At 46.3% G+C, this 20929-nt stretch overlaps 1 protein-coding gene across 4 annotated transcripts in view; it reads right to left on the reverse strand.

Moving 5' to 3' along the window:
- Positions 1 to 20929, reverse strand: part of CHRNB3 (cholinergic receptor nicotinic beta 3 subunit) — a 187016-nt gene that overhangs the window by 68663 nt on the left and 97424 nt on the right. For all 4 annotated transcript variants that reach the window (XM_077275400.1, XM_077275419.1, XM_077275391.1 and 1 more), the window contains one exon: positions 7518 to 7669. In XM_077275400.1, the coding sequence (XP_077131515.1) occupies positions 7518 to 7669 (152 nt within the window). The remainder of the gene's footprint in view (positions 1 to 7517; positions 7670 to 20929) is intronic.

A 20929-nucleotide genomic window follows, 5' to 3' on the forward strand; every position in this document is an offset into this window, starting at 1 on the left:
GCTTGTCCCAGTAAAAGCAGGCTGATGCGGTGGAGGCTTTGTTTAAGATGTGGTGTATGGCATAAAAGACCACATGTAGCCTCCCCTGCATGTGAGATAGTAGTGAATAGACTTGCTACTGCATCGGATTCAAGAGGTCTCTGTTGGAATAGACTCTGTAGTAGGCCTCATGGTGTTTTTCAGAACTAGGAGAGAGGACTTGGCACTGCCATCCTTGGAGCACAAAATTCGCAGTGTTCCAGAAACTGGTCACAGTACTGGAGAAACATGTTCCTGATCCTGTGACGCCTGTTAGAGGGAGAAAATTAGTTTGGGGGATGACTACGGTTAGATGCAGAGTCAGATTCCACCCAAACCATCTGCTATGATGTGGAGGTCCTCCTGCTTGTTTATTAGGCTAAAGCCATGCTCCAAGCGACAAGTCCACCAGTCACTCCTTGCATCCCAATTAACAGTCAAACAGATGATCAGCCGCCCTCCTTCACGACCATGTTACGGTTGGTAAGTCCTGAACTTCGGCTTCACCACTGGGAACACAGTGGGAGCATGCACGCAGACCTTGAGAGAGCGTTTGGTGGCAAACATAGATTCTCAGGCAGAGAGATTGTTTGCTAGCAGAACTGTATGAACTCAAGCTGATTGCTCACAGTGTTAGAGAGACTCATATATACACACTTTGGACAAAACCTTCCTAGCAGAGAATCACCTGTGGGTGGGAGAAAAGGGTGAATTTACAAAATCAATGTGAACCATTGTGCTGCACTACTACTGGGTTGGCCCTGTGCGCTCATCTAATCTCATTGCTATCCTGGGTTAACTCCTCGGCTCCCGCATGAGGCGCAGGTCAGGCAAATTATAGTGTATTTGGTACAACAATCTGGGCTTATAGATTGTGCAGCACAGGGGTCCTAGTCGACTTTGACTGGGTGTGTGAAACTACTGTGTTTGCTTTTGTGTTGTGTGAGAAATTCAGTCTCCATTTGCAGTAAATAATAGTTCCTTCACAAGTCATCTGGTTGTCTTTGTCCACAGCCCGCTGTATCTACAACTTAACTTCATCCACAGGATAAAGTGATTGCCATGGATGGGAATGATCCCTTATTGCCAGTAGCCCCGGTTCAGGTGCCAGACCCGCCTGACACTGTCTCGGTACCAGCAGAGTACCTTTTGGCTGGGGCCCTATTTTTAAAGCTCGCATCCAGACTGGTTGGCGCGGGCGTCCGGGGGTGTAGCCCCACTGGACCATCGACCAGACTACCCTGGAAGGGGCATAACTAAGTAGCTTCCTAGGTGTTCACTGGAGCCTCTGATGGTGAGGTCAGACTTGTGCGGCAGGTAGCTACCAGGTACCACTCCAGGGTGGTGTCTGGCTGTGAATGCTGATCCCCCCGGGGGACAGGACACAGGCAGGCATGGCTGTGACACTGGCTGGCGGACGGGTATAACAGAGGCCCTGACGGGCAGCCGGGCTTGACAGAGACGCAGACAGGCATGCACGGCTGGCACTCTGGCAGGTCAGACGGACAGGGCTGATACTCTGGTAGGAACTGGTATGCAGGCGGGTGTATGGAAACAGGAAGGAGGATTCCATGCCTGTGGTCGAGGAAGTAGTGAGTAGCGGTCCGGTGATGGGAAGGTGGGCGGAGTCCAAAGACCCTGAGACTTTGAAGGATGTGGTATAGGCTCTGTGAGGAGAACTAAAATATCTTCAACTGGGAATGTCCCAGATGCGAAGGAGACAGCTCTGACTCACCGAGCTACTTCATCTGACCTGACTCAGATGCGGTGGTGAAATGGAGGACACGCATCTGGTGCTCAGAGACTCAGGAGGCCCTTCTGTGGGAATTGTCAACAATTTGGCCACCTTGCCAGGGATACCGACGCAGGGATTAACCTTGAGGTAATGGCACTAGCTTTAAACTACCAGCCACTGCAGTAACTGATTTACAAAGCCCACAATGTGGAGAACACGAGTATTCAAGCAAGCCGGTGCTAGAAGCTGATTTTGAAGGAAAGAAAGTGAGGTGTTGGGTGGATACTAGATCTGAATGCACCGTTATGCCCTAGAGATCTTTGAGAGCTATCTCGATACACGGTCTACAACTACATGCCTGCTTGTACTACAGGTCACAGAAAGCAACAGTTCAACAAGAGACCCTCCATTCAACAAAGACATCAATCTGGCGAGCCAACAGGTGAACCCAGAACCTCCCTGTCAAGGCTAAAGGAGGCATGCTTGTCTGAAGGAAAGCAGGACCAGAGCCAGGCTTCATCCAGAAGAAAGTGCTACCATCCACAAAACAAAGCAATTATGAGAATTGAGAATAATCCAATTGTGTGTTATGTTCAAATCCCTATCTGCATGTGGGACCTCCATCTTATGGACTTTGATAGCGTACGGTTTTCAGAGGTTAGCTACATTTCCTACTTTTTAGCCAGGAAAGCATCTGCCAAGCATTGAAATGTAACATGTACATCCACTGCCAACATAAGACCCTCACACAGTGGTGCTCAACTCACCATACAATGATCCAATGCCTCTATGTAGTATATTTATAAGGGCAGGGCAACCACTAGGAATTTCGGGGGCCCCATACTGGCAAAATTTTGGGGGCCCCCTTGAGACTCTGCCCAGGCTCCACCCTTTGAAATTTCCACAGTCCCACCACCCACTCATAGAGAAACTCCACATCTGCACCACATCCTCACCAATCACACATTAACAGTTCCCATCACTAGATCACATACATAGCCAGTAGCTTTTGTTTTGGCCAAAAGATTTTTTTAGCCGCCACCACAACAAGGTAGACTTTTTTGGCTGGGCCCTACTCTACTCTAACCTATTAAACATTTGTTAAAATATGCAATACAATTTAGGTATATTTTTATTTATTTTTCAATTTTTAAAATGACCAATAATATCACATACAAGGGACAAATATCATTGCACCATGACCAGATCACATATTACCACCATAGTGACCGGATAATATCACATACAAGGGACAAATACCACTGCACCATGTTCAGACCACATATTACCACCACATGGTGACCAATAATACCACACAAGGAACAAATACCACCACACTATGACCAGACCACATATTACCACCACATAGTGACATAATACCAGCAAATACAAGGAAGAAATACAGCCACACCATGACCTGACAACATATTACCACCATATAGTGACCAATTAACAGCACATACAAGGAACAAATACCGCCACACCATGGCCAGACAACATTACCACCATATAGTGACTGAATACTACAAAACTGATCAGTAATAAAAAAACACAATACTAATATCACCATCTGTACACAGGAGATCTGTACTTAGTATGCAGTGTCCTGGTACAGGTAATACAGTGATCACCGGTGACATTATACACAGGAGCTCTGTATACAGTATCAGTACACAAGTTATACAGTGATCAATGACATTATACAGAGCAGCTCTGTATATAGTGTCAGTGCAAAGGTAATACAGTGATCACTGGTGACATTATACACAGGACCTCCGCATAAAGCATACAGTGTATAGTGTCAGTGTACAGGTAACACACTGACTCACCAGTGACGTCTCTAGGTGAAGTCCTTCATCTTCACTTTTCATCTTCATCCAGCACAGACCGCCATCACTTCTTCCAGCTAGGGCTCGTCTCTTCAAGAAATAACACATTTATCTAGAGCACCGCTTGCAGAACACATTTCTTAATTTTTTCCCAACTTCTACACACTAGATGAAGAAAAAAAGACTCTGCACAGTAACAGGACCGACCCCCCGATTTAAAACAGAATCCTCAAAAAATAAAATAAATACATCACTGCAGTAGTAATATCCCTTAATTAGCACCTATGATAATAATATCTCCCATCCTGGTTCCCATTTGTCTCATTCCTGGCTCCAGCCATATGTTCTTGGATCGCCCCCAGGCGCAGGGCAGTGGGGTACTCGGTACCGGGTTCCTCTGTCTCGGTTCTGGGGATGTCACGGTGGCCTGACCCGGTCCGTGGCCCTGCTAAGGGGCGCCCAATTAAAGGTGTAGTTTGTCAAGTGTTCGTGACGCCACCTGTGGTATTCGGACAGGGTGACCGATGCTGCTAGGGGGTCCGCTGGGGTGATGGAATGGCAGCTAGATGGTATACCTTCCCACAGGTGAAGTATGTCCCCAGGGCTTCCCTTGATGAGTAGGTGGTAATGGTGGATGTTGTAAGGTGCGATGAATAACGAGGACACAAAGGTTGCAGTCTCTTTACCTTTTACTGAAGACTTCAGCGTCCACAGTCCAGAGTACCGTTCACAGGGCTGGCTGAGTCCGACCGGTCCAAAGGCACATCCAGAGTTCCCTTTGCAGGTGGAAATCAGTAGCCTTCCTACTAGCGCCTGTGTGTTGTAGTACCTCCCTGCTGAGCACCACGGGATAGTCCTCACAACTGTCGTGTATATTTCTGATGTTCTTTCTCTCCGTCCCCCAGATGGTATGGATAGGACGACCCGTATGACGGGGTAGGCCTGGAGCTATTTTATAGGGACCCTAGTGACGCCCCTCTCCCACAATTTGCCTCCATTGTCTTCATTAGGTTAAAGGTTGAGCAGCCAACTTGGAATTAACTGTCCTGCCGTTGTTTGAAGTAATGCGTAGAGCCTATTACTCCCTCGGTGTTCCGGCCACCGATCTTAAGGCAGGACTCCTCCTGGTATTATCTCCTTGTGCTGTGATCTCGTTTCTCACTTCTCCACAATATACTTCGCTTCTTGTCCTTCCTTAGGATGCTGCTGCAATGAGGTGCAGGCGCAGCTCCGTAACGTTCTATCTCTTGCTATGTCTCTGTCAGGATCCCACCCCTGACAGGGACCTCTGTCTACATCTCAGATGTTCCTCCTTCTCCCCCTGTCTGCCTGACAGGTCTTCTCTGGGTGGAACCCAGGTAGCTTCTCTCTAACTTCCTATCCAACCCCCAGTTTTACCCGAGTGTGAGGAGTGGCCTAATAGATAGAACCTTTTGCTCCCCCTGGTGGCCGGAGTGTGAAGTGTAGTGTGTGACTGTGATACCTGGTCAGGTGAACTCCTTAGTACCATCAGACGAACCATCACTCCCCCTAGTGGAAGAGCGACAATACTGCAACGACCAGGACTCTGGGGCGCTGCACTCTCCCATCCTGCACTCAAGAGTATCCATTCTGCCCTCACATGATGTTCCATCTTGCTCCATCTGTCCCATGATCCTGCCCCATCTGTCCCATGATCCTGCCACATCTATCCCATGATCCTGCCCCATCTGTCCTATGATCCTGCCCCATCTGTCTCCATCTTATCCATCCTGCCCATGATCCTGCACCATGTATCTCCATCCTGCCCCATCTGTCTCCATCCTGCCCCGTGTCTCTATCCTGCCCCCTTTGTTTCCATCCTGCCCCGTGTTTCCATCCTTTCCTCTGTGTTTCCATCCTGCCACCTGTGTTTCCATCAAGCCCCCTGTGTCTTCATCAAGCCCCCTGTGTCTCCATCAAGCCCATTGTGTCTCCACCAAGCCCCCTGTGTCTCCACCAAGCCCCCTGTGTCTCCATCAAGCCCCTGTGTCTTCATCAAGCCCCCTGTGTCTCCATCAAGCCCCCTGTGTCTCCAACAAGCCCATGTCTCCATCCTGCCCCGTGTCTCCATCATGCCCCCTGTGTCTCCATCCTGCTCCCTGTGTCTCCATCAAGCCCCCTGTGTCTCCATCAAGCCCCCTGTGTCTCCATCAAGCCCCCTGTGTCTCCATTCTGCCTCGTGTCTCCATTCTGCCGTTGAAACATATTGCGGCTTGCCGCTTTCAATAAAAATAATAAAAAACCCTTTCTCCTTACCTGGCGAAGCTCCAGCGCCGACGTCCACCCCAGGCATTTCAAGCACGTACTCACCGGCGACTGACAATGACGTCAAATGCTAGCGACGTGCGCGCTGACGTCAGCTGTCAGCCTTCGATTGGCTGGCGGCTTTTAACTATTGCTGTGCGGGCCCGCACGGCAGTAGAGTTTAACTAAACCTACGTCTCGGACGCAGGTTCAGTTACTGCACGGGCAGAAGCCTGCCGCTGGGCCCGATGCGGGCCCCCTCTGCTCATCGGGCCCTATACAACAGTCAGAGCAGTAATGCCCTGATGGTGGCCCTGTATAAGGGTATGTGCTCCAATACACAGCTCGAATCATATTGACCTGTATTCCCGGTCTCCCCCTCACACCACTTTTCTTGTTCTATGTGATTTTGCAATTGTCCCTTGTTTTAATTTTGCAATACAAGTTATGTTTTAATACGTAAAGCCACATGTTGCGGATGCTGGATTTTTTACATCTCTATTGCTGTTGTTGACCAGAAGCTGGTCTGGAGTCTCTGTGCACCACACCCATATTGAGGCAATTTCTACATTTGGTGAGCTGACATAACTTTCTCCCCTTTCCCTTTCCTTGATTTTTTTTTTCAGTAATTAAGAAACAACTCAGTTTCTGCTTAACTTCATAATACAACTCAACTTCTGCATAACTTCATTATACAAACCTCAGCAGTTGCAGAACCTCATAATGCAAACCTCAGCTGCTGCAGAACATCATATACATCTCAGCTGCTGCAGAACAGAATAATAGACATCTCAGCTGCTGCAAAACCTTTCAGTACTCACCTCAGCTGCTGCAGAACCTCAAACATAACACCTCAGCTGCCAAAGAACCTCTTAGTAGATACATCTGCTACTGCAGAACCTCATAGTACGCACCGTTTCTAAGCAAAAAAGTGTAAAAGCCATCCCACCAGCGTCAATCCTTAACCTGTAATATTAAGGGCTTCTTTTTTGCGCGCCGAGCTGACGTTTTTATTCATACAATTTTGATGCAGATACTACGTTTTGATCGCCTGTTATTGCATTATATTGCAATGTAGCGGCGACCAAAAAACCTAATTCTGGTGTTTCAAATTTTTTTCTTGTTACTCTGTTCAGCAATCGGGTTAATTATTTTTTATATTGATAGATCGGGCAATTCTGAACACGGTGATACTAAATATGTGTATATTAGATTATTTTGAATAAGGCGAGTGATTTAAACTTTAATTTTTTTATTTTTTTAATACTTATAAAAACATTTTTACTTTTTCAATGCTTCAATAGTCTCTATGGGAGACTAGAAGCTGCAGTACTTTGATTGCCTCTGCCACACACAGGTGATGATCAGATCGCCTGTGTGTAGCAGAAATGCTCACTTGCTATGAGCGCCGACCACGGGGCGGCAATCTGGCAATGACAACCACAGAGGTCTGCTGCAGACCTCTGGTTGTCATGATGACACATCGGTGACCCGCGATCATGTGGCGGGGATACCAATGGGCGGGATTAGTGATGCACTTCCTGTAAGTGCGAGTTAAATGCATTTAACTAGTTAACAGCCATCCAAGTAGTGGAAACCCCTTTAAAATAATAAGGCACTAATAAAATATACTTTATCACAAAACAGAACTTTATATAATGCTGTCTTACCACATCCACGAGCTGCGTTATTTTCAGGCCAAAATTTACTTTTATTGTTTTATTAGGGTTCTGTACAGGCCTCACCCATTTTTGGTAACCCATGAAAAGATTTCGCAGGAGAGCATCTTCTATTTCTGCCTGAGGATGGATACTGCAAAATACTAAACACAAGGAAGAACACATAAAGTCAATAAATAGTTGTTTTTAACAGATGGTCTTATGGTTATATGGCCATATGACTACATTTTTTGCATATAAAGTGGTATGTAAAAGTTTGGGCACCCCTGGTCAAAATTACTGCTATTGTGAACAGTTAAGCACATTGAAGGTGAAATGATCTCTAAAAGGTGTAAAGTGAAAAATGACACATTTCCTTTGTATTTTAGGCACAAAAAAAAATATTTTTTTACATTTTAAAAATGACAAAAAGGAAAATGAGCCGATGCAAAAGTTTTAGCACCCTTGGCGATTTGTGTGTTCAGATAACTTTGACGAAGGTTTTAGACCTTAACTAGCCTGTTAGGGATATGGCTTGTTCTCTATCATCGTTAGGAACTGCCATGTGATGCAAATTTCCCAGCTTTATTAAAACCCAGCCTCCTCTAACCTCGTGCCAAAAAACAACAGCCATAGGTTCTTCAAAGCAGCTGCCAAGCACTTTGAAAATGAAAATGGTGAAGGCCCACAAAGCAGGGGAAGGCTGTAAGAAGATAGTAAAGAGTTTTCAACTTGCCCTTTCCCCAGTTCAAAATGTAACTAATATAACTAAGAAATGGCAGTTAACAGCAACAGTGGAAGTCAAGATAAGGTCTGGAAGACCAAGCAAAATTTCAGTGAGAGCTGTTCGTAGGATTGCTGGAGAGGCAAATCAGAACCCCGCTTGACTGCAAAAGACCTTCAGAATGACTTAGCAGACTCTGGAGTTTTGGTACAATGATCTACTGTTCAGAGACAAATATGGTCTTCATGGAAGAGTCATCAGTAGAAAACCTCTTCTGTGTCCTCACCATGATCTGCACAAATCCATTAAGAAACAAACTGAAATAATTTTGAGAGGGAAAATAATAGCAAAACTAAAATAATGTGTTTGCATATATATGAACACCCTCTTCTAATTGGGGATGTGGTTGTGTTCAGAATTAGCCAATCACATTTAAACTCATGTTACTTCTAGTAGGATTTTCCTGACATTTTTAGTGATGAGCGAATATACTCATTACTTGAGATTTCTCGGGCATGCTCGGGGGTCCTCCGAGTATTTTTTAGTGCTCGGAGATTTAGTTTTTCTTGCTGCAGCTGAATGATTTACATCTGTTAGCCAGCATACGTACATGTGGGGATTCCCTAGCAACCAGGCAACCCCCACATGTACTTATGCTGGCTAACAGATGTAAATCATTCAGCTGCGGCAAGAAAAACTAAAACTCTGAGCACTAAAAAATACTCGGAGTACACCCGAGCATGCTCGAGAAATCTCGAGTAACGAGTATATTCGCTCATCACTAGACATTTTCTTAGTGGCATTAAAAAAAACAAGGTCCGTAAACAGCTTGCAACGCAGTTAAAGGATATTATTGTTAATAGTTATTATTCAGGAGAAGGGTACAAAAATGTACACAAGTGCACCTCCATAGTCATCCATAACGTATAATGCACAGCTCATAGTCCTCGATAAAGTATGATGCACCCCATAGTACTTCATAGTAGTAAAATGCACCGCATAGTCCTCCTATAAAGTATTATGTACCCACATAGTTATCCTATAAAGTATAATGCACCCCAATGGCCAGCCTATAAAGTATAATGCACCCCATAGTCATCCTATAAAGTATAATGCACCCCACAATCATCCTTTAAAGTATAATGCACCATCATGGTTATCCATAGTAATATTGCCCCTGATTTTTTTTTAATAAACACTCAATGTTTCTTCGTTCCCGCGCCGCGTGTCCTCTTGTGAACCCGGCAGCTGACTTCAGCGTGCGATGGGAGCGTGTGACATCACTGTCATGCACCCAATCATGTGCACACTGACATCAGCTGCTGGCCTTTGATTGGCTGGCAGCATGTATTGTAGAGCGTGCACCCGCGGAAGCACATACAGTTGAAGCTTTTGCTGGTGTTGGTGTGCCTCTGACCTCCCAGGCCCCTGACCCACCGGGCCTGGTCGCAGTGGCGACCGCTGTGACCGTGGTGGTTACGACCCTGATCCTGTGCCCTCCGCCCTTCATTGCAAGTTTAACTGTATTGGCTGGAGGCTGATACAGTTGAAAGCACTGATGAGAAGGGAAGTGTCACGCTCCCGCTCCCATCATTCCCCCTCTCGGTGTCTGACATCCCTGACACAGACACTGACAGCGGGTGGGATGACATCATTACTTGGCGCCTGCTGTCCTGAGATGAGCGGGTGCTCGGAGAAGTGGTAAAACAAGGAGGACAGGTGTGTATTGTATTTATTTATTTTTTAAGGGGAGTGCATTTTACTATATAGAGTCTGACTGTGGGGGTGCATTACACTATATGGAGTCTGCCTATGGGAGTACTTTATACTATAGAGGCCTATGGGGTGCATTATACTATATTGAGTCTGCCTATGGACTGTGCATTATACTGTATAGAGGCCTATGGGGAATGCATTATACTATATGTAGTCTGCCTATGGGGGACTTTGTACTAAAGAGGCCTATGGGGGTACATTATACTGTATAGAGTCTGCTTATGGGGAGTGCATTATACTATATAGAGTCTGCCTATGGGGAGTGCATTATACGATAGAGTCTGCCTATAGGAGGTGCATTATACTATATAGAGTCTGCTTATGGAGAGTGCATTATACTGTATAGAATCTGCCTATGGGGAGTGCATTGTGCTGTATGGAGGCCTATGAGGAGTGCATTATAATTTTGTTATTTTCATGGCTTAACATTATAAACTTCTATGAAGCACCTGGGTGTTCAAGGTGCTCACCACAACTAGATACATTTCTTGAGGGGTCTAGTTTCCAAAATGGGGTCACTTGTGGGGGTTTCCACTGTTTAGGCACATCAGGGGCTCACCAAACACAACATGACACCCGCAGAATATTCCATCAAGATCTGCTTTCCAAAACGTCACGCCATCCTTTCTGAGCCCTGCTGCGTGCCCAAACTGTAGTTTCTCCTAACATATGGATTGTCTGCGTACTCAGGAGACGTTTTACAACAAAGTTTGCGGTCCACATTCTCTTGTTATCTTTGTGAAAAGGCTAAAGAACATTTTTGTGAGGAAAATGTGATTTTTCTTTTATTTTTACCACTCAAAGTTGTAAACTTCTATGCAGTTCCTGGGGGGTTCAAGGTATTCACGACACATCTAGATAAGTTTCTTGAGGGGGTCTAGTTTCTAAAATATGGTCATTTATGGTGGTTTTCACTCTTTAGGCACATCAAGGGCTCTCCGAAAGCGACAAGTCCCCACATATTCCTCCACATATTAGGTATCTGCGTACTCTGGAGAAATTGCACAACAAATTGTATGGTGCATTTTCTCCTGTTACCCTTGTGAAAATAAAAAAATTGGGGCTCAAAGAACATTTTTGTGGGAAACGTGATTTTTTATTTTTACGACTCAACATAATAAACTTCTGTTAAGCACCTGGGGGTTCAAGGTGCTCACCACACATCTAGATAAGTTCCATGAGGAGTCTAGTTTCTAAAATGAGGTCACTTTATTAACTGTTTTGTGTGAAATAACTCTGGTTAAAGGGCATAAAAATTAAAAGTTTGAAAATTGCTACATTTTCCAAATTTTCACCAAATTCCTGATATTTTCACAAATAAATGGAAGTCATATCAACATTTTTTACCACTATCATGATGTACAATTTGTCACGAGAAAATAGTCTCGGAATCATTACGATCCATTCAAGCATTCCAGTTATTACTGTGTAAGTAACTTTCCAGCCGGCAAGACAGAGACGCTCTATCCTCAGGGGCTCTGCAGATTCTGAGACAGTGGGAGAGGCTCCAGTTGGAAGATGGATTGCTATACAGAAGAGTACAGCTAGTACGGGAGTTGGGGCAGTCACTTGGCAAGTAGTGTTCCCAGAAAAGTTGATCCGTGTGGTGGCTACAGAGGCCCAGGAGAGAGAGGCTCACTTCGGTCTGGAGAAGATGTTCCAGTGGTTACAGAAGGTGGTGTATCACCCCCGATTGAGGACTGCAGTAGAGGAGGCCAGTCAACGATGTTGGAGCTGTGAACTAGCTAAACCTCCAGAGCAGAGAACTCCGATGCAGACCATCGTGACTTCTGTCCCCTTAGAGCTATTAATGATTGACTACTTAGCTGTAGGCCCGGCACATCTCGGGTATGAACATTGATTGGTGATGACTGACCACTTCACTGACCCGGGACCAGACTGCTGTGTCAGCTGCACAGGCCATTTGCCGAGACTTCATCCAGGTGTACGGTTGCCCGAAGAGGATCCATTCTCACCAAGGTGCTTGCTTCCAAGGTTGAGTGACGGAGGGGTTACATCATTCGTACGTGATTGAGAAGTCAAGGACTATGCCCTATCATCCTCAGGGGAATGGAGCTTGTGAGCTCTTCAATTGGACGTTGATCCAGATGCACCTAACATTGGAGAAAGATACGGTGGCCTGAGTTCATGGCTGAACTGGTGTGGGTGTACAACAATCGAGTGCACAGTAAAACGGGATACACCCCGTATACCTTGCTGTTCAGGTGAAAGATCACCAAGCTGGAGTTGGACCCAGACGAAGACTACCTGAGGATGGGGTTGTCTTCCTGGGTTCGGGAACACCAACATTGACTACAGACGCCTACTCGAGGAACAGCTCTGAGAGCAGGAGATCGGGTGTTGATCCGGAACAAACAGCCACGGGAAAAACTACGTAGAACACAGATGGGAGAAGACCCCGCATCGAGTGAAGCTTCGAGTTGGTTCTGATGGGTCAGTATATGAGGTTCAGCCTGAACGAGTGGAAGGGGCACCTACCCGATAGTTCACCAAAGCATGTTGCAGCCCTGCCTGTCCGAAGGCCCTGAAGAAGGGATAGAAATGCCAACCATCACTAATGCACCTACTTCACCAGATCTCAACTGTGACGAAGAAGAGATGCCAGTCTCGCCCCAGACCTTAATAATTCACTGTCTACCGCCCACAGGGAAGTGAGCACTGAAGTGCCAATGCCTGAAGCAACAGAAACGGCAGAGTCATCAAACCAAAATATTCCCTCGCCTTCTATCAGTCAACCTGGATTAAGCCGATTGGAGCGGATGACAGCTGGAGCGCCTCCCACCTGTTATGAACAAGATCAATTCATCTGGCAATGAATCATTCAGGGAGAGGAAGAATGTGAACGCCTGGTGAAGGAGCTCCTTCCTGTGGAATGACGAATTAAAGGAGAACGGGGGTGTAAGGAGGAAGACCGGGCTGTGGGTACCTGTGCAATACCAAGTCCAGAACTGCCGAGGCTGCATCTAATGTTGCAGGGAGGAAGGAAGTGGGAGCCGGACAGGACCCATGACCTGGAGAGAAGGGGCATGGCAAGCAGGGGGATGAGAGAGAGTGTAGCATGGGAAAAGCCAGAGAGTTCCCGCCGGAGGAAAGAGAAGGCAGGGGCCGGCTGCACTCTGTGAAGTGAGGTGAAGCGTGGAACAGAGACCCAGGAGGGGTTCAGTGAAGGCTCCCGGGTACCAGTGAGCATGCAGAGAGGCGGGCGCCAAGGAAAGAATCGTTGTGCGGGCGTCCAGGTATCCAGGGGTACACTGAGTAACGAGCACCAGGATAAATACCGTGAGGTGTGTATCCAGCTATCGGCGGGTGCGCAGCGGAGCACACGCTGAGCAGATACTTGTGCAGAGCTCCACACTTCAGCTCTGCAGTTTATTGGACATGGGGCTCAACGGGCAAAACCGTTGATCGTCTGTTGCCACCAGAAGTTGGACCGTGTGTTGGGCAGGGAAGCCTGAAGACTCAGTGTCGGCCTCCGCCAGCATTCCATCATCCATCGGACCGCAAGCGACTAAAGGACAAAGGCATCACAATAAGTTAAATTTGATAGCAAGACTGTTGTGTTGTATTGCAATTACACTGTGTTCACCTGCTTTCCCGCTCCCTGTTGTCTCCCTGAGAGGGGTTTATCACTGTAAATTAAACCGCACTCTTATTAACCCTTGCTCTGTGTCTCCGCATTACTGCATCCGTTTACCTGCTTACAACCACATAAAGTGACACTGGTCAGAATTGTAAAATTTGGCCTGGTCAGGAAGATGAAAACAGGCTTAGGGTATGTTTCCACGTTCAGGAAACGCTGCGTTTTTGACGCAGCGCTGAGCCGCAGGGTCAAAAACGCAGCGTCCAGATGTTACAGCATAATGGAGGGGATTTAATGAAATCCCGTCTCCACTATGCAGCAAAAAAACGCATGCGGCACACCCGCGAAAACGCACATGCGGCGCATCTTTTAAGAACGCAGCATGTCCTTACTTTGCAGAAAAAACGCAAGGACAGCGCAGGTGACCTGCCAGTGACCTCAGGTGCAGATTTGGTCAGGATTTTACCTGCATAAAATCCTGACCAAATCCTGATGCAATCCTGAACGTGGACACATACCCTGAGGCTAAGTTCACACGTTGCAGAATTGCCTCGGAAATTTCCGCGGCAATTCTGCGCCTCCTGCCGCGGGTATATCGCATGCAGAATTAGCATGCATATACCCGCAGAAAACTAGCGTTTTGCAAGCATAATTAGCTTGCAGAATGCTAGAGTTTTCCAAGCGATCTGTAGCATCGCTTGGAAAACTGACTGACAGGTTGGTCACACTTGTCAAACATAGTGTTTGACAAGTGTGACCAACTTTTTACTATAGATGCTGCCTATGCTATGTTTAAAAATAATAAAAAAAATAAAACACATGGTTATACTCACCTGCAGACCTCTGCGGCGTCCGTTCCTATAGCTGGAGTGCAGTGAAGGGCCTGCGATGACGTCACTGTCTTGTGATTGGTCGCGTGAGTCACATGAGCGGTCACGCGACCAATCACAAGACAGTGACGTCATCACAGGTCCTGAACCACATCATCTATAGGAACGGAAGAGAGATCATGCATCGGAGAGGCGGGAACACTTCGGGGGCCATCAGAGGGTGAGTATAGGACTATTTTTTATTTTAATTCTTTATTTTTTACCAATTATATGGTGCCCAGTCCGTGGAGGAGAGTCTCCTCTCCTCCACCCTGGGTACCAACCGCACATGATCTGCTTGCTTCCCGCATGGTGTGCACAGCCCCGTGCGGGAAGTAAGCAGATCAATGCACTCCTATGGGTGCAGAATCGCCGCGATTCCGCAATTTTAATGAACATGCTGCGTTTTTTTCTGGAATGCGATTCCGCTCAGGAAAAAAATGCAGCATGTGCACAAAAAATGCGGAATGCATTCTATTACATAGGATGCTTAATGTAAGCGTTTTTTTCGCGGTTTTATAGCGTTTTTATAGCGAAAAACCGCGAAAAAAACGCGAAAAATATGCTACGTGTGCACACAGCCTAAGGGTATGTGTCCACGTTCAGGATTGCATCAGGATTTGGTCAGGATTTTTCATCAGTATTCGTTAGCCAAAGCCAGGAGTGGGTGATAAATGCAAAAGTGGTGCATATGTTTCTGTTATACTTTTCCTCTAATTGTTCCAGTCCTGGTTTTGGCTTACAAATACTGATGAAAAATCCTGACCAAATCCTGATGCAATCCTGAACGTGGACACATACCCTAACTTAGTATTAGTTTTAGGGTGTGCATTTCTATGCACTTGCATGTACTTTACTCACTTATCTTTTTATTCACTTTGTGGTCTTCATGTTTGTTTTTCATACATCTTTTTTGTATGTCATTTTTCTTTCAAAATTGTTTTTGTACAATTAAATGCACTTTTATGTGGTATTATATTTATAAATATATATTTATATTAATTGCTGCTGCTTTTATAATTTTATATATTTCTTCTCACCTTTCATCAGTACTTTCTCTCCTAGTATAATTGCTTTCAATATTATTATTGTCATTATTTTCTGTTATTATCATGCTTAATTATATTGCGCCATTAATTCCACAGCACTTTATAGACATTTTTATCACCCTCCCCATTGGGGCTCCCAATCTGAATTCCCTATTAGTATATCTTTGGAGTGTGGCAGGAAACTGGAGTACATAGAGGAAACCCATGCAAAAATAAGGGGAACATACAAAATCCTTTGCAGATGTTGTCCTTGGTGTGATTTGAACAAAGGTAGTCAGAACTGCAATGCAACAGTGCTAACCACTGAGCCACCAGGCAGCCCATGTGGCAATGTTTGACTGCATATGCTATTTTATTCCATCCTTGGCATGGTGCTATGAGCATATATGCTGGTATACATGTGCATTTATTTGCAATATACAACGATGTCTAAATCATTCCCTGATGAAGCTAATTGCGAAACATGCGTTGGGTGTATTTCTTCTAGGTGAGCATATGTTTTCCCCTGTGTGTACATTTAGTTGTTTACTCTTACAGGTCCAAAAATATTTGGACAGTGACCATATCTTCGTGATTTAGGCTCTGTACAATATTATTTAAAATGAAACAACAGAGATGCATTTGAAGTGTAGACTTTCAGGTTTAACTAAAGGGGTTGAACAAAATATCCTATATTGACTACATATTAGAGAATTCTGAAAACCATTAAATCCAATGCCAATGGCATCTAAAATGCCTCAGAATCACTAACTCAACGGCTTGTTGAAAGTAACATTAGGCCAGTCTCACACGTCCAGATAATTCCGGTACCGGAGAAAACGGTACCGGAGTTATCCGTGTCCGTGCGTCCGTGTGCTCACGTAGGCCATCCGTGTGGGATCCGTGTGATGTCCGTGAGTACATTTTTAGGGTCCGTGTGCTGTACGTGTGCTGTACGTGTGCTGTACGTGTGTCCGTGTCCGTGTATTGCAACAATTTTTACAATTTTAACCCTATGACAGGAAAAACGCACACGGACAGCACACGGATGGCACACGGATGGCACACGGACAGCATCCGTGTGCGGTACGTGTTTACACGGACCCACTGACTTTAATGGGTCCGTGTGATCCGTGCGCTCCCACAAACACTAACATGTCTCCGTGTTTTGCAAACAGACACACGGTCCGTGAAAACACGCTGACATGTGCAGAGACACATTTATTTTAATGTGTCTACGTGAGTCAGTGTCTCCGGTACGTGAGGAAACACGTACCGGAGCCACTGACGTGTGAAACCGTGGTGGGGTGGAGCCGCATATTCATCCCTGTAATGAGCGGCACCACGTGACCGCTCACACAGGACAAGCTGCTGGCGCTGAGAGGAAGCATCGCGGGAGCTGGGTGAGTATTTTAATGCAAGCGGGCGGGCGCACAGGGGGTGGGAGGCGGGAGGTGACCAGGAACTTTATTTTAAACACAAAAATAATAAACAAACCTTGATTTTTCATTCCTTCTCTCCAGTGAACGCTGCTGGGGAGAAGGAATGAATGCCTGCTTCAGCACCACACGCAGGGGGGACAGCGCTTAACTCTAGCGCTGTCTCCTGCATGGTCCATGTGGTCCTCAGTCGGCACACGGGCTGCACACGGACACGGATAACTCCGGTACCAATTTTTCCGGTACTGGAATTATCTGGACGTGTGAGACTGGCCTAAGACTGTGTTCAAACAGTCTTTTTCTGCCATTTAAAATAGATTGTTTTTCAATCAGAAGACTCTTTAGGAAACTCTTCTTTCATCTTGCATTTGGTTATACTGAAGCAAATTTTGTTAGCATATTTTTTTTTTCGTAAGCGTTTTTTCATCATGTTCTTTTTTATTTTAAGCTAGCATTTTGGGGGCTTTTTCCAGAAGTTTTGTGAGCTCTAATAAGCAATGAAGAAAAGACTAGCATTTTAGTGCATCCTTCAATGTGACTTGTACAGTAAGTATTGGCTAAAAAAAACACTAAAGAATGAACATATTAATTTCTGTGTAAAATGTGTTGCTGTTCATAATATCTTATATGTTCAGGCTTTTTTAATTTCTTTTAAACACTGAGGCTTTCAGAAGATGCCAAGCGTTTACAAGACAGTATATGTACATTTTTCTAGCATTTTGCGCTATGAAGATGCTTAATACTTACCACATAAGTCAATGGAAACACCAGTTAGACTTGTGGAAGATGCGTGGCTGTTTTTCATGGATTTTTTAACATTTCCACTTTTGTTGTTTAATGGAAATCAAAACCCATCCTTAAAATGCCAGAAAAACACAAAAAATAAATAAAAACAGTGCCATATAAATGGAGCGCCCCCAGATGCAGGGCAATGGGGTACTCAGTACCGGGTCCCTCTGCCTCGGTTCTGGGGATGTCATGGTGGCCCGACCCGGTCCGTGGCCCTGCTAAGGGGCGTCCAATTAAAGGTGTAGATGGCGGTGGTGTAGGTCGCAGTAAATAACGAAGACACAGGGTTGCAGTCTCTTTACCTTTTACTGTAGACTTCGGCATCCACAATCCAGAGCACTGCTAACAGGGCTGGCTGAGACCGGCCGGTCCGAAGGCACATCCAGAGATCCCTTTTCAGGTGGAAATCAGTAGCCTTCCTACCAGCGCCTGTGTGTTGTAGTACCTCCCTGCTGAGCACCACGGGATAGTCCTCACAATCTTGTACCCGTTTCTGATGTTCTCTCTCTCCGTCCCCCAGATGATATGGATAGGATGCACCTGTATGACGGGGTAGGCCTGGAGTTATTTTATAGGGACCCTAGAGTCGCCCCTCTCCCACAACTTGCCTCCATTGTCTTCGTAGGTGTAAAGGGTGGACAGCCAACTTGGAATTAGCTGCCCCTGCCGCTATCTGGAGTAATGCGTGTAGTCAGTACTCCCTCGGTGTTCCGGCCACCTGCTGCGCGCCTCAGAAGGATGTTGCCACGATTTTAGGGCACGACTCCTCCCGGTATTATCTCCTAGTGCTGTGATCTCGTTTCTCACTTCTCCATAACATACTTAGCTTCTTGTCCTTTCTTAGGAAACTGCTGCGATGCAGTGCAGGCGCAGCTCCGTAACGATCTATCTGTGCTCGGCCGCTGTCAGGATCCCACACCTGACAGGTCCTCCCTGGAACTCTCCCAGGCTGCTTTCTCACCTAACTTCCTATCCAACCCCCAGTTTTACCCATGTGTGAGGAGTGGCCTAGTAGATAGGACCTTTTGCTCCCCCTGGTGGCCGGAGTGTGAAGTGTAATGTGTGACTGTGATACCTGGCAAGGTGAACTCTTTTAGTACAATTAGACGTACCATCACTCCCCCTGGTGGGAGAGCGACGTTACTGCAACGACCAGACTCTGGGGCGCTGCACTCCCCCCCGTTAAATGCAGTACTCCCGGACTGGGAAAAGAAGAACAACAATACATGTTAGCAAAAGACGTACAAACTTTTGAAATGCTATGAACAAGTAAATATAACAGTGCTTCCCTTTATGGGAGGTGAGGATACTTGAACGTTGCGAAAATCTTGGTCATGCACAGTTCATGACTCCCAGTTCAGTGGGTGCAAACTTGAAACAGCAGGGATCCCAGGTAAACAAAGGGATCCCTTTTGAAAGTTTTGGAGCAATTCACTGTCCATTCCCCATTGTCCATTTTAAATCTGTAACAAAGATATATACACAAACATTTTTAACCAAACAGCACCACCCATTAATATTTCCAAGTTTTGTAGCTAATTGGGGTTTGATTCTTGGTGCTACGTGTAGACCTCCGCAGTGCAGGGGTTGCTAGTGACCTAACAGGGCCCGCTGTGCTTGCTATCGCTGGTGTGATGTACTGTCTTCTAGCTACACTTCTGGTGAGTCTGGGTAGCACTGGTATACTGGAGCTCTCACGACTGCTGCTACTAATTGTGCGCATGGCAAGTTCACCGATAGCAGACGGGGAACCAGCCAGTTCAACTATTGGCATGGTATCCTCTGGTGGAATCTGCTGTGATTGAGGCTCCGGATGAGCTGGCATCACATTTGGTTCCGGCGGCTTCAGCTGACGAAATGTTAAAACAGGTACCACGATGGCCTGATTTATTTGAGTCCAAGACTGGGGAAAATCGCCAAGAACAGTGCGTATCATCTTCTCCTCTTCCACGGGCGGAGATGTCCCTGGGTCAGTTTCCCTATCTCTCAACTTATCAGGGCATATTTTGAGGTGGTCTCTGGATATTGCCATTGAAGTCTCTCCCCCATCTTTGCTGATGAGACAGACCTTTGTATTGTCAAAATCGGATGGCAGGATGGTATATGGTTCCGCCTCCCATTGATCGTCAAGCTTGTGTAATCTCCTCTTCCGTTTGAGCACTTGCTCACCGGGTGACAAGGGAATTGCAGGAGCATGCTGGTTGTAGTCCCTTTCTTGTTTTTGTCGGGCTTGGGTTAAACTTCTTTCCACGCACTCCTGTATTTTGCGGTACCTTTGCTGCCTTTCTGTATCCCAATCTGCATTTGGCGAGGTGTCTTCGGGGGTTAGGACCCCCATGTCTAGGTCAACAGGTAATTTGCTAGATCTCCCTCGCATCAGGTAGGCTGGAGTGCATATGGTGGAATTCACCGGGATGTGGTTGTACATATCTACCAAGTCAGGCAACTTGGTTGGCCACAAGTTCCGTTCTTCCACAGGTAAGGTCTTCAGTAAGTCGATTACCACTTGTTTTATCTTCTCGCACATCCCGTTAGTCTGTGGGTGATACGGCGTTGTTCTAATCTTCTTACACCTGTATAAACTGCAGAATTCCTGGAACACCTCCGCTTCGAATGCTGGCCCTTGATCGGTCAGCACCTTCTCCGGGTACCCATGCGGCCTACAGATGTACTGCTGGAAGGCTTTGGCCGCCGTTCGGGCCGTCAGATCTTTGACCTGCACAACTACCAGAAGTCTAGAGTAGTGGTCCACGATGGTAAGAGCGTAGACGTAGCCTGACCAGCTGGGTGTTAGCTTCACGTGATCTAGCGTGACCAGCTCAAGCGGCCGTTTGGTGATGATAGGCTGCAAGGGAGCCCTTTGGCTGTCACGGTCCTTCCTGCGTAGGCTACATGGGCCACACTCTCGACACCACTTCTCGATGGCTTTCTTCATGCCAATCGAGTAGAACCTCCAGCGGAGTAGACTCTCCAACTTCCTCCATCCGAAGTGTCCTGCCCCATCGTGGTAGTCTCCCAGAACCATTGGCGCATCTTGCCGTGGGACTACTATCTGCCATACCAACTCATGAGTGCGTGGGTCGATGCTTCTTCAGCACAGCTTACCATCGTGAATAAACAGTTTGCCTCTCCCCTTCCACAGTTGTTGTGTCTCTTGTGGATCATCCGGGGCGGGATGCGAACCTGCCTGCGTCAGGA

This window comes from Ranitomeya variabilis, chromosome 1, assembly GCF_051348905.1.
Source record: "Ranitomeya variabilis isolate aRanVar5 chromosome 1, aRanVar5.hap1, whole genome shotgun sequence".
Taxonomy (NCBI): Eukaryota; Metazoa; Chordata; class Amphibia; order Anura; family Dendrobatidae; genus Ranitomeya; species Ranitomeya variabilis.